An 18020-nucleotide genomic window follows, 5' to 3' on the forward strand; every position below is an offset into this window, starting at 1 on the left:
CAAAATTGGAAAAAAGGGGGTTTTAAGCATATAGGAGTACCTGTTTCTTTGTTAACTGCTCAACACGGAATAGCCACTTGTGTGCACTCCCTATAATCATTTTGGGAAAATATCCTTTCTATTTTATTCAGCAATGTTCAGTTGTATTCTTCATACTATAAAATAATAAAAAATAATGCCATGGATCTCTAAGAATATCTTGTCAGCTAAATTAATTAGTGTAGCCCATAGCCATTGGCATAGCCAGATCATGGCCTACGGTAACATAAGGACAACTCAAAGTATGCTATTCTGTTCTTCTAAAATAGACTACATATCATGTTTCGTGTGTTTATGTTAATTAACGGTCAATTACCGTGAGACCGGCAGTTATTTGCTTGACAATCACCGGCTGACCACATGTAATGACCGCCACATCCCTAATTATGCACGGTTTATCCTTTCAATGTTTCATTTCACAAGAACTGCATTAAAAGACTCAGAGCTCATGTACACATGTTATAATTATATATTGTAAACACATTATAATCACATCATATTGCAATACATGATGGAGTTGCATTTACATTCCTCCCTTTTAACCTACCCCTCCGCTTTCTCTCTTCTTCTCTCATTTCAGCTCTCCCCAACCCCGCCTCTTCCCAAAGAGTGGATGATCCAGCCAATGAATTATGAATGTTGAACAAAATGACCTCTTCTTGGCAGCAGCAGACGATGAGAGGTCCTAGGTGGAACCGGGTCCTGTCCGACCCTTTGTTCGTGCTGCTTCTGGCCCTCCAGCTCCTGGCGGTGGCGGGCCTAGTGCGCGCGCAGACCTGCCCATCTGTCTGCTCCTGCAGCAACCAGTTCAGCAAGGTGATCTGCACCCGTCGGGGACTACGTGATGTCCCAGACGGCATCTCCACCAACACACGATATCTGAACCTTCAGGAGAACCTCATCCAGGTGATCAAGGTGGACAGCTTCAAGCACCTGCGGCACCTGGAGATCCTCCAGCTCAGCAAGAACCACATCCGCAACATTGAGATTGGGGCTTTCAACGGCCTGGCTAGTCTCAACACCCTGGAGCTGTTCGACAACCGCCTCACCACCATCCCCAACGGGGCCTTTGAGTACCTCTCCAAACTCAAGGAGCTGTGGCTGAGGAACAACCCAATCGAGAGCATTCCCTCGTATGCGTTCAACAGGGTGCCCTCACTACGGAGGCTGGACTTAGGGGAACTGAAACGCCTCTCGTATATCTCAGAGGGAGCTTTCGAGGGGCTCAGCAACCTGCGCTACTTGAACCTGGGCATGTGCAATCTGAAGGAGATTCCCAACCTCATACCCCTGGTCAAGCTGGACGAGCTAGAGATGTCAGGGAATCAGCTGACGGTCATCAGACCCGGCTCCTTCAAAGGGCTGATCCACCTGCAGAAGCTGTGGATGATGCACGCCCAGATCCAGACCATTGAGAGGAACTCCTTTGATGACCTGCAGTCGCTTGTGGAGCTCAACCTGGCCCACAACAACCTCACTCTGCTGCCTCATGATCTCTTCACCCCCCTGCACCACCTGGAGAGAGTCCACCTCCATCACAACCCCTGGAACTGCAACTGTGACATCCTGTGGCTCAGCTGGTGGCTCAAAGAGATGGTGCCGGCCAACACCAGCTGCTGCGCCCGCTGCAGTTCCCCAGCAAGCCACAAGGGGCGCTACATTGGTGAGCTGGATCAGAACTATTTCCATTGTTATGCACCGGTTATTGTAGAGCCTCCGGCTGACCTGAACGTGACAGAGGGCATGGCAGCGGAGCTGAAGTGCAGGGCCAGTTCTCTGACCTCAGTCAGTTGGATTACACCCAATGGCTCCATTATGACCCACGGTGCATACAAGATCCGCATTTCCGTGCTAAACGATGGCACTCTCAACTTCACCAACGTCACCATGCAGGACACGGGCACCTACACCTGCATGGTGAGCAACTCAGCCGGCAATACCACAGCATCTGCCACGCTCAACGTGTCATCCACAGAGAACGTCCTCAGCTACTTTACCACAGTGACAGTGGAGACCATAGAGCCAGTGCATGACGAGGGGCGCACCACAGTTGGGCATAATGTGGGCCCTACCCCCTCTGCCGGCTCCTGGGAGACCGTCTCATCCACCTCTACCACCACCACCACGGCCCGGACACCCCTCTCCACACGGGTCACAGAGAAGACCTTTACCATCCCCGTCACAGACCTGAACGGTGGCTCAATGACCGGCCTGGACGAGGTGATGAAGACCACCAAGATCATCATAGGCTGCTTTGTGGCCATCACCCTCATGGCCGCAGTCATGCTCATCATCTTCTACAAGATGAGAAAGCAGCACCACCAGCAGAATCACCATGCACCCCAGCGCACCATCGAGATCATCAACGTGGACGAGGACTGTGTGACGGGCGGGCCGGCCATGGAGGGCCACCTGACTCTTCCCCCGCTCGAGCATGAGCACCTCAACCATTACAACACCTATAAGACTGCGTACAACCACGTCTCCACCATCAACTCCATACACAGCTCGGCGCACGAACCTTTGTTAATCCGGGCCAGCTCGAAAGACAATGTACAAGAGACCCAGATCTAAAACTTTTTTCATAATGAGACGAACTGATAAAATTACTAATAGGGACATTAGTTATGAGGACTATGAATGGGAAGTGGAGGACTTGACTCACTGTGTGTCCAGGGTATCAGTGGTTGATGTTTATTCAATGACATTGGGAAGGAACTAGGGTATGTCTAATGTTTCAAAAAGTGTCTTTACAAAACAGAAGTTATTTATTTAAGAAAAAATATATTGTGGTTAATCAAGAAAAAAACTGTATTCTGCAATTATTTTTTCAGTACTTATTTCATCAGATGTTTTGTTTTTCTTCATTTGAGGGAGGGTGGTTTACTAATATGCTTATATGTGAATCTAATGCTAACCATAAGTGTGTATGTGATGGCAAGTTGGCAATCACTTTTTACCCCACATACTTTGAGAATATCTAGATAACCGCAGAGATTTCCTCCTGCCACAAATTAATTGATGAAATCTTTTGTGACCATCTGTTAATTTAGATGGATTAAAAGCTTGGTGGTTATCTGAGGGTGAACGCTGGGACTGTCAGCGATGAAATCTGATAATAACACAATATTTCATTAAATCTTCCACTCAAATGCATTAGACACAGATGTACACTTGGCTCTGCCATCGATAGATTGGGGACGTTAAACGAGGGAAGTGTGTTCCAAACTAACCCAAGGCCAACTGTTAGCAACAAGCGATTCATAGTTTTTTCACTGTGTTTATTTTGCCAGAAAATCACACGTTTCACACAGTGTTTTTGTCTCATTTACACATTGTGCATTTATACTATTTGTGATTCCTTCTTTATTCTATTTGCTCTAATCCATCATAACTTTGTGAGTCACACAAAGATGCTTTAAGATCACTTTGGCAAATGTAGTCAGGCATATGAGAGCTCCCTGAATGTCACACCCCTTGTTTCCATCTGACACCATCTGTTATAATGGTGTGCCATTCCATCACAGATATGGGCGCATTTCCAGAAGATTGCTGTATCATATTAATGTCGTTCCTGAGAAATTAAGCACTTCTCCAGGTGTTGAAAGATCTAATAATTTGTCCAAAAGAAGATACCTAGAACTCCCCCAATAATTCTGATGAGACTCCTGTATGAACTCTCTGTGACCTCTGACCCCTGACTTCAAGGAGCTGACTGGTGAGTGGGAGAGGGGGTTTAGGACCCCGAACACAGCTGTTTCTTCCAGCACATTGCCTGTCGTCTGTAGTCTGTTCCCACATTGGGCACGGCAGCCTCAGATTCACACCGGGATCTTGCCAAGTGCAGGATGAAGCCCAGAGGACAGAGTGCCAGGGCTTTTGCAGAGAGAGGATTTAGGTATGAAGCGTGTGACGTCGGGCATCAAGCAGATGTTCAGGTCACACCTGCATCCCTCTACCTCAGCCATGGCACCATTTCCATTTTAATTGATGTGCCTGCAGGGGCTTTGGGTGGACAGCTTTTCACAGGCACCCTGTTCCCTGGAAAACGTTCAATAGGCCCCACAGTGAAAGATGGTGCCATAAATACAGAGGCCAAACAAGTACCCTTCACATCCAAGGCTTAGCCACATGCCCCAGGTGTCTCTTTATAGATAAAGTGAACTGATATTTTTTTCTCCCTTTTACTTTTGATCTCCACACCCTCCATAATGTCAAACATCTAAGAAAGAGTATGCAACACTCCTTTTTCATTCGGTTCAATTCTGTTTCTGAGAAAATAAATGAGTGTGTAGTATTTTACATTTTCCAGAAGGTTGGGGGTAAATTCTTATCATTGTTTCCCATCCAGATGTCATCTAGTTCTTCTCTGGGAGAAAGCACTATTAATGATATGATGTCAAATACAGTAGTGGGCTGATTCATTCACCATAGAATTCATGACCTTGAGCGGAAAGGCATGAGCTAACAGAGTTCCTATTGGCTAGATGCTTTACTCATTACTCATAGTCAAATGGAAATATTTCTATGGATAGTGTTAATGGAAATACACCTCAACTATGTTACAATATTTTTACAGTGACGTAATAGCATGTCATCCCCTTGCACTTGACCAGTGTTTGGCATTTAACAATAGGGTATAGAGGTTGTTGCAGATGATAATGCGAAGTTGTGTCATCCCAGTTACTTTTCCACTTAAACCCAGACAGTAGGGGATGCAGAACCAGAGAATAGATAAATGATGCAATCAGTATAAAAGTCACTTCTATGGTATACTTTTGGCAGCAATTTCACAGAAAGACGTAATCCACAAAGATGAATGAATAACTTATTTTAATGTCATGTGGGACTTAATGACGTCATTAATAATTAAGTTAACTCCATCTCACATGAGCTTCTACAACCCAGTTTTAGTCAACATGAAACAAATATGTTCCTCAGTGTGACATCCCTGCCAATACAATAATTACTCATGGTGAAACATGTTTACATGAAGTTTTACACAGTGGTAAACCATGTCTTTGTGTGTTTGGGGATCATGGTGTGGTCTGGATCCAAAAGTTTGAAATAAGAGTTTATCCATCTTCCCTTCTCTTTCCTTCATCATTTGGAGTCTTTTATGGTGAATCTATTGAAATTTAGTCAACCCATCTCATTCTGTATGTACTGTATCTCAATGTTTTGGTTGGGTAGATGGGGCAAGATGTTTTTCTTTCAGCGTCATTTTTATTTTTCTCTGAAAGGGAATGCTGTTCTAGTGGTAGATTTATATCAAGATACATTTTGAAATAAAATAAAACAAAAAAAACATTTGTAAATTTTAATTTTACATGTGCCAACAAACTGTTCAACAAGTGAAAAAGAGAAACATGCTGTAAAAGAATAAGAAATTGATTATCATGTAAGTATACTTTCATGACCTTTTAAAAAAGATTAAGATTGATTATAGAAACCAGAGTTTGTAGTTCATACACAAAAATAAGGTTACAAATAAACTATTGTTGTTTTTCTGTACGGTCTGGTTCTTATTTACAACCTTTTTTTCTCTGTAGTTAGAGCCACAAAACAACACACCACCCAGAAGTGTTTTCTGTGCAAGGAAGGTCATCCGTTGAGGTTGCGGTATAAGTAAGTGAATATGCCAGCTGTATATGAAGTGATAATAGCTTTTTCTCCTTCTATTCATTGCATACAGCATCACGGTCTCTGCATATAATTATGGAGATTGCCAGCAGGTTACAACAATGACTAATGTTCTTGTAAATGGTTGATTGTCTACAGTGGGAATGATTATCAAATTACCACTAGCACTCGTCCTTGTCAAGTTTCATATTAAAGACTTAGATATAGACCTGGAAAGTGTGAATGATGATGGTTATTACTTACTTTAATTGTTGTACAATCTGGTGAAGAACAGGAAACTGTAACAGGGTCAAAAGGATACAAGGTGCTAACAATATGCCTCGCTTCTCAAATGACTTGTACTCTTACTAACTACTTACTAACTAGTAATGATAACTAACTCTGATTTAACAACCACAACAGTAAACACATTGTCACCATCCCCGTAAAACCCCACACCATCAGTAGTTAGTGAAAAGAATGTGTTCTTACAGTCCCCTCCCGGGAGGAGAGGTCTGGATTTACAACTGCGCTTGACTTTTTCACACCAAGGTTTATGAGATTTGGATTAAACTAATCATAAAATCTGATTGTAATTACAGATAATCTAGGCAAGTCTATTGTTAGCACACTTTACATAACTGAGGATTCAGACGCTTGAGGGGAGGAGAAGAAGCATTAGCAATGAAATTCAATTGAAATATAAATGTTCTGCAACTTGGATGAATTTGTCTTTTGTGTGTTTGTTTGTGCAATAACAGGGTGTTGATACAAGCCACAGTCATTATAACCCAGTTGCCTCCTCAAAATCAAATCAAATCAAATCCCAGTTGCTTCCTCAGTGCAAACATATTTTGAAGTTCGTAATAGGCACCTGTAAACTATTTGAAATGGGATGTCTGGCTTCGTTTGCAGAATCAAGTAAAATGACATTTACCTGAAATAATGTGTTCTTGTATCCATTGTAGCCACATTTTTCCCAAACCGGATCTATGTATGTTTTTTTATATATTTATTTATTTCACCTTTATTTAACCAGGTAGGCCAGTTGAGAACAAGTTCTCATTTACAACTGCGACCTGCCCAAGATAAAGCAAAGCAGTGCGACAAAAACAACAACACAGAGTTAGACATAAACAAACGTACAGTCAATAACACAAAAGAAAAATCTATGTATCTGATAGACTCAAAGTTCTCTGGTGTGTAAAATAACATCAAACTTTAGAGGACTTTAGATGCATGTTTATTAGACAAAAATGCCTACCAGCCTGTGACAGGATCGTGTCATTTTCTGCCTGGATTACATTTTGCAGGTGTTATTGAATGAGGGATTCAGAAGCCTGAGTATAGGACCTGTGCATCAGTAAACACAGTGTGTGCTACTGTCTGATCCTGCAAGAAATGCTACAGCTGCTTTACAACACAGCAGGCAAATGTGTAGTTAGCAATGTCTAAATGTACTGTACCTGTTTTACTCTTACTATGTTTGAGCACTAAAAACAGCATGACAGTCTACTGTCGGGTTTGCTTTGTTATTGATGAGAATACATTTTCTCTCAGCCTCATGGAAAAATGTGTGGAATAGCATGAGATTAGCTATACAACTTTAGCTATACAATTAGCTATACATTTTTTCTCTTTGCTCCACGGTGTGTGTGTTTGAAGGACAGGTTGGGGGTGGCGGGCTGCTTTGGTTCCAGCAGGTGTTTAGGCAAGAGAGTGGGCAGTGCTGAATATTTTTTTAGCTCTAGCAGGCTTGACCGCCAATGCGTAGGACTGATCCAGCATTACTCCTGATTTTAGAATGGGGACAAAATGATGCACCATGGTTTAAGCAGTGTGGTGCACATAATTGGTATTGTTGTTGATACCTCTGTCTCTATCTCTTTCAATGAATGCTATTTCAATTGCCAAAATAATTTATTTCCACCGCAATTCATTACACTACATTTTTCAAATGTTTTCCTTTCTACTCAGAGCGATGTGCAAGGTGCACATACAAAAATCTGAGGCCCCTGCTGTTCCTTGAAGGAACAATGCATTACGATGCCAAGCACTTTTCCCTTTGATCAAGGTCGAGGATGTGCCATGGTTAGTATTCATAACATCAGTCTATTCAAAACACAGCCCAGGGCCCACTGTTCCACCTGCTTCTCCTTAATACACCATTAAACTCCTCATTTCTCTCCTTAGCCTTCGCTTCAGGCAGCCTGGGTAAATTAACGGCTGATCAATGCTAGGGCCTAGTGTGCCGCTCTCATGTTCCTCTTAGCTGTGCCCTGTCTCTTTGGAACCACTCTTAGAGATGTTTTATCTATCTATGTGCAGCTTTGTTGTTGTGTACCTCTTAGAGCCTCTTACATTCTCATTTTTTTAGGAAAATAAATGACTGATGTCAGTGAAACCATATTGGTCTTCCAGTCCCTTTCAGATTACCCTTCAGAATGGATCTCTGGTTTGCATTGGTGTGGATGCTTTGTCACTCACTTTTCATTTCATATGCTGGTGATTGGTATCATAATTACATCACAACATCAATCTCCCCGTCCTTCAGAGGGCTTATTAATCCGCTTTGTCATTTATGTTTATCAATTAATCAATCAGCCAATTAACCACAATGAACTAGTCCTGCCTATAGGCTCTCCACACACACACACACACACACACACACACACACACACACACACACACACACACACACACACACACACACACGCACACACACACACACACACACACACACACACACACACACAAACACAAACACACACACACACACACACAAAATCAGGAACTCTAAATGGGTTGTTCTGGGATATATATACAGTGTTTTTTAATCGCTTGGTAAAGTATTTGGTAAAATTTCACAACTGTACAAATCTCAAAACCATCATCTAAACTTTAAGCATATTTTCAATTGACTGTGCAGCACACAAAATCACACAGTAACTTTTTCACCAAACCTAATCAGTGTTTCATCTAGAAATAACTTTTATATAAAGTAATTGCCTTTCACAATGCAATGCTCACAATATTTTTCTCTGCTCATTTGTTTGAATACATTTGACTCTAACTTAATCCAACTGCGCTTAATGGTTAATCACTTAACCATTTAATAAACCTATAGATTTTAAACGGGCTTGTTTACTTAATATGGATTTTGAGAACTACAGAAATAAACGTGTGTTTATGAATTACATGTATGACACATGATAACCATACATAATGACTACTCAATGTTGGTTCCGCCAAAGTTGGCCCCTCTCCTTGTTCGGGCGGCGTTCGGCGTCACCGGTTTTCTAGCCGCCACCAATCCACTTTTCATTTTCTATTTGTTTTGTCTTCATTGTACACACCTGGTTTCCATTCCCATAATTATGTTCCTTATTTAACCCTCTGGTTAAATATGGTTTTGTGCGTGTTTGTTCTGTGTTAAACTGTTGTTACATTTTGAACTGGATTGTTTTCATTGAGTGGAAATTATTTCCTATCAGGGGTCCTATCAAAGAGGTCAAAAAGGTTGGCATGGGCCCCGTCAAAGAGGTGGAGATCAGAGAGGGAGAGGCAGACGGCAGGGAACTGTTGTGTCTAATGAAGTCCATACAATCGTCGTTGACCATGTGGTAAACAGAGGCCTTACCATGGCAGAGGCTGCCAGATTAGTTCACCCCAATCTGAAAAGATCAACTGTCAATTTGATTATAAGAACATTTCACCAAGAAAAATGCTTTACCATTACTTTTAATGGTAAATTAAAGTAAATTACTTATTGTAATACAGGTAAATTCACAAAACATGTTGCATTATTCTTACAATATGATCTATTGACTGTATAGTCCATTATTTTTTAAATGTTATTTAACTAGGCAAGTCAGTTAAAAACAAATTCTTATTTACAATGACAACTACCCCGGCTTCCCCTAACCCGGACGACACTGAGCCAATTGGGCACCGCCCTAAGGGACAGCCGATCACGGTCGGTTGTGATACAGCCTGGGATCAAACCAGGATCTGCAGTCACGCTTCTAGCACTGAGATGCAGTGCCTTAGACTGCTGCGTCACTCTGGAGTTATATCCTCAGAACTGCTAGAAGGCCCCATGGTGGGGACCGTGGCCGTGTGTTTGACCAACCAGGAATGACATATGGCTGTCTGAAATAAAGCAGACCATTTAGGAGAACAATGACACTTTTGCCAATGTGGCAACCATCAGCCTACCAACAATTGCCCACCTTTTGAAGAGGCACCAGGTATCTATGAAACACATTTAGCTGGTGCCTTTTGAGAGAAACAACCCCTGAGTGAAACAACTGAGGGCCGAGTACGTTCAGGTACAGCACTATATACTGTATTACTATTTGATGCACATGCTACTTTATAATATCATCTTAGAATTATACTGCAAAAATAACTATCTTTATTGATGAAGCAGGCTTCAACCTTGTCAAAACCGTGGGCGGAACCTCATCGGCGAATGGGCAACCATCCAAGTGCCTGGACAATGTGGGGGAAGCATCTCCATGTGCACAGCTTTCTCTGAAGATGGTGTGGTAGGTCGTAGGCCATTCCTTGGATCCTACAACACTGCACACCTCATTGTATTTCTCAATGGAATTGAGCAGGCCTGTCAAGGTGAAGGGGTCACCTACAGTGCATTGGGAAAGTGTTCAGACCTGTTGACATTTTCCACATTTTGTTACGTTACAGCCTTATTCTAAAATGTAATACATATTTTTTTCTCTCTCATCAATCTACACACAATATCACAAAGGCAAAAACATTATTTGTATTTATTTTTTATTTTTACCGAAATATGTATTACATTCAGACCCTTCCTAAGTACTTTGTTGAAGCACCTTTGGCAGTAATTACAGCCCCGAGTGCTTTTGGGTATGACGCTGCAAGCTTGGCACACCTGTATTTGGGGAGTGTTTCCCATTCTTCTCTGCATATCCTCTCAAGCTCTGTCAGGTTGGACAGGGAGCGTTGCTGCACAGCTATTTTCAGGTCTCAATCGGGTTCAAGTCAATGACTCTGGCTGGGCCACTCAAGGACATTCAGAAAATTGTCGCAAAGCAACTCCTGCATTGTCTTGGTTGTGTGCTTATGGTCGTTGTGCTGTTGGAAGATGAACCTTCGCCCCAGTCTAATGTCCTGAGTTCTCTGGAGCAGGTTTTCATCAAGGATCTCTCTGTACTTTGCTCCGTTCATCTTTCCCTAAATCCTGACTAGTCTCCCAGTCTCTGCTGCTGAAAAACATCCCCACAGCATGATGCTGCCACCAACATGCTTCACAGTAGAGATGGTGCCAGGTTTCCTCCAGATGTGACGCTTGGCATTCAGTCCAAAGAGTTCAATCTTGGTTTCATCAGTCCAGAGATTATTTTTTTTCTCATGTTTTGAGAGTCTTTGGGTGCATTTTGGCAAACTCCAAGCGGGCTGTAATGTGCCTTTTACTGAGGAGTGGCTTCCGTCTGGCGACTTTACCATAAAGGCCTTATTGGTGGAGTGCTGCAGAGATGGTTGTCCTTCTGGACGGTTCTCCCATCTCTACAGAGGAACTCTTGAGCTCTGTCAGAGTAACCATTGGGCTCTTGGTCACCTTCATGACCAAGGCCCTTCTCCCCCGATTGCTCAGTTTGGCTGGGCGGCCAGCACTAGGAAGAGTCTTGGTGGTCCCACACTTCTTCTATTTAAGAATGATGAAGGCCACTGCGTTCTTGGGGACCTTCAATGCTGAATAAATGTTTTCATTTATGGCTTGTTTTTTCTCTGACATGCTCTGTCAACAGTATGCAGAGAGGTGTGCCTTTCCGAATGCTCTGTATGTCATTGTGTGGGCAGTCCATAAGCGCAGACGAAGGATATCAAGGATCTGGAATGATTCTGTATGGAGGAATGGTCTAAGATCCCTTCCAATGTGTTCACCAACTCATTAAACTTGTTAGAAAAAGGTACTAAAATGCATTGAAAATAGGGATGTCAATCATTTTGTTCCCTATCTTTTTGAGGAACAAAAAAATTACTTGTTAAACAAAATCTCTTTCTCTGAGCTATTTAATTTGTATACAATAATATAATTGCCCAATTTTTTTTGCAAACAATATAATAATTATTTATTTCATACAGTCGTTTTTGATAATCTTTATCAAGGGTGTAAATAATTCTGTACCTCACTGTATATCCCAGAACAACTTGTTTACAGGTCATGATTTTGAGGTCATGATTTTATGTTTTTCTATCAAATATCTTGGATTTTACAAAACTGCAAAATATGAATAATATGGTTTTGGCAGCTTGTGTCTGTTGTTGCTACTGCTGTCCATCAATGAGTTGGATGTGGTCTTGCCCTGTACATTACTGATAAAGGGCATGCCCTGAAAACCACTCTGTTTATTAAGGGGCTGAAAATGCTCTCTCTCTCCCTCCCTCCCTCTCTCTCCCTCTCTCTCTCTCTCTCCACAGCCAACCTTTCTTCAGCTTAGTCCTGCAGGGCCACGTTGTCTAAAAATTCCATTCCACTTCATCTGCTTTCCCAACATATGCTTTCCCAACAACTACCGACAATAATTGCCCTCAGCAAAATCCCATTAAATGCATAGATCTGTGAAAAGAGGAAGCTAGCGTAGCATTCTGGAAACTCTATATCTAGGATCCAATGGAGTAGAGGAATGGGTCTTTCTGTATCAGATTTATGATTCACTGCATATGTTTACCACTGGTGAATATGGAAAAGTTGCATGAAAATTATTACAGGGATCTTGTTAGATAGACAGAGGCGGAGGAGAGTCTGAGAGAAAGGAATGACTAAGCGCTGTTGAACATATACAAATGACACAGGTCACAAGGCCCATTTGTTCTGAGAGATTAATGCCTTGTGCTCTGCAACAAAATTTATGTTGTGACTTTCGGGGGAGGAAGAGCTGAGCTACAAACAAATGATATATGCATGTAATTGGTAGGCTAATAATATATGGTCCTCCAATTCATCTTTCCATCAATGGTGTGGAGAGGCTTATTATTGCATTACTCCTCCATAGGCCATTTGTTAGCTGTGTATGTGGACCACGGTGAGGATAAACAGAATATACAGGAGGAGTCCTTGGGTGTACAGCTGGAGACCTTGGATATAGAATAGAGAATGAGATCAAATAAGATGCATGCACATGAGTTACTTCAGGACAAGAAAGGGGTCTACTTCAGGGAAAGAACATAGTAAAGCTTCTGGGAGAGTTGTGAGTTATGCCAAACCCTTTCAGATCCTAAAAAGATTTACCCCTAGGATAAATTTGATCACGCATTGTAGAGTGCTTGACATTTAAAGGTAATTTCAGATTCTGCAGTTTTTACAGTGAACGTGGGACCATTGCCTTTAAAAGCAGTATTGTTGACAGTGCTCTACAAAAATTAAGTCGTAATGAATCCCAGTCACGATCTTGTCTGTCAATCAAAAATCCTCATTCTGACATGTCATCTGTATGTGGAGCAGTCCAACTCTCTCATAGAGGAAATACAAATGTGTTCATTAAGAATGAAGTTAATGTATGCCAGTCTGCAGATAGCTCCTGCGTATATTGTATCTAGCTCTCTCAAATCAAATCATCAAATCAAATCAAATTTTATTTGTCACATACACATGGTTAGCAGATGTTAATGCGAGTGTAGCGAAATGCTTGTGCTTCTAGTTCCGACAATGCCGTAATAACAAGTAATCTAACTAACAATTCCAAAACTACTGTCTTGTACACAGTGTAAGGGGATAAAGAATATGTACATAAGGATATATGAATGAGTGATGGTACAGAGCAGCATAGGCAAGATACAGTAGATGGTATCGAGTACAGTATGTACAAATGAGATGAGTATGTAAACAAAGTGGCATAGTTTAAAGTGGCTAGTGATACATGTATTAAATAAGGATACAGTCGATGATATAGAGTACAGTATATACGTATGCATATGAGATGAATAATGTAGGGTAAGTAACATTATATAAGGTAGCATTGTTTAAAGTGGCTAGAGATATATTTACATCTCTATGACCTCTGAGTGCACATGCTAACTAGAGAGCCCTAGTTTGAGAGTAAAAAAATGTCAACACTTTAAATTATGTTGCCCCTATTACTATGTAACTGCACAGTAATAACTGTAGTAACAACATAGTAGTTACATTGATAATACTATGTTAATGCAGTATAATAGGTTGTAGTGGTATCAGTTATTACACAATTGGAACAAGGTCTGTGTAATTACACATCCACTTGCTGGCGGTTATTCCACACGTGTAATTGCTGATGTTTTTACAGATGTTGTTGTTCCACTATTTAACTAATGTTTAGTAATTACATGTGTAATAACCTCCAGAAAGTGGATGCACATTAACATCTGCTAATGTGTGTAAACGACAAATGAACTTGAAAATCACCTGTGAAATACCAGGTAAATAATTCAAACCAAAATGTGACCTTGATACCTGTAACTACACACTTTGAAATGGGGGAATTGAATTGGAAAGGATTCAATATGAATCTTTGTCAAATCCATTAAAGAAAAGTCCAACTGAAAACTTTCCTCCTTCTCCTAATTTTGTCATGTTTAGCCTATTCTATCTACAAAGGTTGCTATATTGTAACTACATTAGTAATTAGACATATCACTTCACTTTACATTAAATTGCTTGCTCCTGGATAAGTACATTTTAAATACATGTATATACCTTGTAAAAAAAAATACATCATTGGTTGTTAAAGATTATTATATTGTAAGTACAATGTAACTACAATGTAACTAAAGTGGTTATTTGTCTCCTAATTATTCCTGGTAACTCAATTGTCTGCAAAGGTTGTTACATTGTAATTAAATACCCTGTTGAGTTTCACTTGACATTAAGTTGCTTGCTCCTCTGTAGGTGCATGATAATTATAATAATAATGTATGTAACATTAGTTACAAATTGGAATAAAGAAAATGTGTAAAACATCAGTAATTACGCATTCTTCGTTCCAACTGTGTAATGACTGATACCGCTGCAATCCTATTAGCATATAATTACCTAGCAATGCTATTCTATGAGGAGACAGACTGCCATACAAGCAAGATATCTACTTATGTAGGCTACACCTTTTGTAACAAAGTTTTCCAACTTTAACTTAAAATGGGCTAATTTGGAACACAAATATATACCCATCTTACTGAAATGTTATTCATGCTTTTTCTCTAGACAGTGCCATCTAACTGTCTACAAGAACACAATTTGGCTATTTTGATGAATTGTCTATGTCAGCAAGTGAAATTTGAGCAAGTAATCCATATAAAGTTGTGGTGAAATTATACTGGCAGAAAGTTGATGACATTGATAGATGTGCTCATTTTGCAAACCCAAAATATATATCTTGTATCTCTGTTTCCCAATAACTGCTTCATCCTGACAAAAATATTGATCTAATTTCGGACTAAGTTTGTCCCTTCACGGTAACTTATGCATTCTCCAGTACCATTCTGCCGAGCCTTACAGCATGCTGAACACATGTAACATACATTGTATACTGTACAGTACATTAGGGGTGTTAAACTCATTCCACTGAGGTCTTAGTGTCTGCAGGTTTCTGTTTTTTACTTTAAATTTAGACCTAGACAACCAGGTGAGGGGGGTTGCTTATTGTTATGCTTAAGTGCCTTGTTTGATGGCACATCGACAGATTTTTAATCTATTTGGCTATGGGATTTGAACCCAAGGCTCTTAATCGCTAGACTACCTACACCTTTTGACATGCCTTCTTGCCCTGAGGCAAGTCATGTGGATGCATTGTTTCTGTATGCTTTTTTATGTGTTCCTATGAACTTGAGAGAAGTGCTCCTTTTATGTGCTGTCATGACGTTGGCCTGTGGGTGAGGTTTATGACCCCCCCCCCCCCCCCAATAAATACCTCTCTCCCTTTCCTCTCTCTTGACTCTACAGAAAGACTCTTGAAAAGCCTTTGTTAAACATGGAGAGTCTGGGAACATCAAAAGTTGGGGGGAAAGGAACCATATTTCAGTAATCGAACCAGTTGGAAATATGTGTTGGGAATGCATGAATATGATGTCAGTTCAGTTGGCGTCTGAGACATGATTACTGATGATAGGACGACAAACTGTATCTTGGAAAGTCTACACATTATACAGTAGTTATCAGATTCACATGGAATTGTTGTGCAATTTAAATGTTTAAATATGAAACTATTTGTGAAAATATTACATGTAATTTTAGCTTCCAAATGAGAGAATTGGGTTTTCATGAGTGAACTATGCTCAACTCATTGGCCCTGCCCATGTGAACAGACATTGGTTATGAACTATTAATCACGCCCTTCTCTCCCCTCCTACATAAAGCCCTTGACGAAAATGTAACTTTCTGTTCCGAGGACGTTAGGGCGACAGTCCTACACTTAAAATGGCTCAGATAATAAGCTGTTCCAAGGATGTGTGGACTTGAGGTCCCCACGTTCAAAGGACAATGACCACCTACAGAACAAAACCAAACTTAGAGAACCTAATGAAATTAGCATCGAATTTCAATGTGAAGGTGACGACCTACACCCCGGAAGGATGAATTTTGACTATACCAGCCAGAATATAGCATGAGCTTAAAAGTATGGCAACTTGGTATGAACTTTGAACTCTTATTCACTCCAGAAGTGATACCTCCTAGCCGTTGAGTTAGCAGCAGTTGCTAAACGTGGGCTATGAGAGGACAGACAGAGTATCCATTCTACCACACTCCAGTTCACCACTAGACATTCTTCAGAGGACCAGAGATCCATAAAGGACAAACGGGCCATCCATCAACGACCAATCTACCGAAACACAGCTCAGAGTAAATATTTATTGCATAAGATTCTGTATTTACGATAGCATAGCTTCTCCCTTTGTTACCCAGTCTTCCCGCTCTTTCACTCAAACCCAACCCCCTCTCTTTGTGTAACCAGCCGTTGTATCTGTTCCGTCCACCAGGGACGTTTTCTTTAACGACATAATAGGTCCATCAATGTATTATTCATTATGTGTATATGATTCATTCTTGGTATATGTAATTCTGTGTGATTAGTTAGGTCTTTAGTCAATAAATAACTAAACACAATTTTGCATTGCTGATTCAACTTGTTAGCCAGGGTTCGTGAAGATAACCAAAAATGTACCACTTTCAGATGAGACTCAACAAGGTGACGATTAAATATTGACTGCTATTGATGTAGAAGATTACCAGGTCTTTAAGAGTTTATTCGGAAGATAACAGCTCTATGAACATTATTTCGTGGTGCCCTGACTTTCTACTTAATTATTTACCTGATTAGCTTAATCAGGTAATATTAATTACAGAGAAATGATTTCATAGAATAGCATGTCATATCACTTAATCCGGCATAGCCAAAGAAACGACAATGCATACATAATGCTTTTAAGCAGAAACCTGTCCTGTTTAGTGACACTTTGTAATCATCCTAGGCTGCACTGGGGAATATACACTGAGTATACAAAACAATAGGACCACCTGCTCTTTCCACGACACATTGACCAGGTGAATCCAGGTGAAATCTATAGTCCCTTATTGATGTCACATATTAAAATACTTCAATCAGTGTAGATGAAGGGGAGATTGCACCAGATTTTTAACACTCAAAAGTTTCCTGTGTGTATCAAGACTGGTCCACAACTCAAAAGACATCCAGTCAACTTGACACAACTGTGGGAAGCATTGGAATCAACATGGGCCAGCATCCCTGTGGAACGCTTTTTTGACACCTTGTAGTCCATGCCCCGACAAATTGAAGCTATTCTGAGGGCAAAAGTGGGTGCAACTCAATATTAGGAACAAGTTCCTAATATTAAGTACACTCAGTAGAGAAAGAGTGAGAGAAAGTGAGAGAGGTTTTTTTAATGTAGAGAGGGAGAGAAAAGCAAGACAGTTGTGTAATTGTAATTGACAGCAGAAGGTGGACATGCCCCAGATGAGGTGACTTTGTAGAACCTTCCCTTTGTCCCGACTCAAGGTGAGTACACCTGAGCTTTCGTGTGCATGTGTGTACAGTATGTGTGTTGAAGGGGTACTACACAGCCCCCCCACTGAGAGAAACACTGGGACGTTTAGTCATCGCAGACAGCCAGACAGCTGTGGGTCTGCACCAGGAACCTGCTGTTAGATTAATGCCACTACTTGGATGGATCTCTCTGCCCGCGGGCAATGCTGACGTAGCAGGCGATTGGCTTTGTGGCTGAAAAGAATCATGCCATCTAAACCATTTTATTACTGTGGCGCGAGAAAAAGTTTTGATTTTGATTGTCATTTTGTGCCACTGTTGAATTTAATCTTAAATGTTTAT

General features: G+C 40.9%; 1 protein-coding gene and 1 long non-coding RNA gene across 3 annotated transcripts in view; one reads left to right on the forward strand and one right to left on the reverse strand.

Moving 5' to 3' along the window:
• LOC110497165 (leucine-rich repeat-containing protein 4C) overlaps nucleotides 1-5553 on the forward strand; it is a 117498-nt gene extending 111945 nt beyond the window's left edge. The window contains exon 3 of the mRNA XM_021573124.3: nucleotides 620-5553. Coding sequence (XP_021428799.1) covers nucleotides 676-2613 — 1938 coding nt within the window. The 5' untranslated portion in view covers nucleotides 620-675 and the 3' untranslated portion in view covers nucleotides 2614-5553. The remainder of the gene's footprint in view (nucleotides 1-619) is intronic.
• LOC149985245 (uncharacterized) overlaps nucleotides 1-18020 on the reverse strand; it is a 568030-nt gene that overhangs the window by 256700 nt on the left and 293310 nt on the right. The window lies entirely within an intron of this gene.

Source organism: Oncorhynchus mykiss, chromosome 2, assembly GCF_057628025.1.
Source record: "Oncorhynchus mykiss isolate SJ-2025 chromosome 2, ASM5762802v1, whole genome shotgun sequence".
Lineage (NCBI taxonomy): Eukaryota > Metazoa > Chordata > Actinopteri > Salmoniformes > Salmonidae > Oncorhynchus > Oncorhynchus mykiss.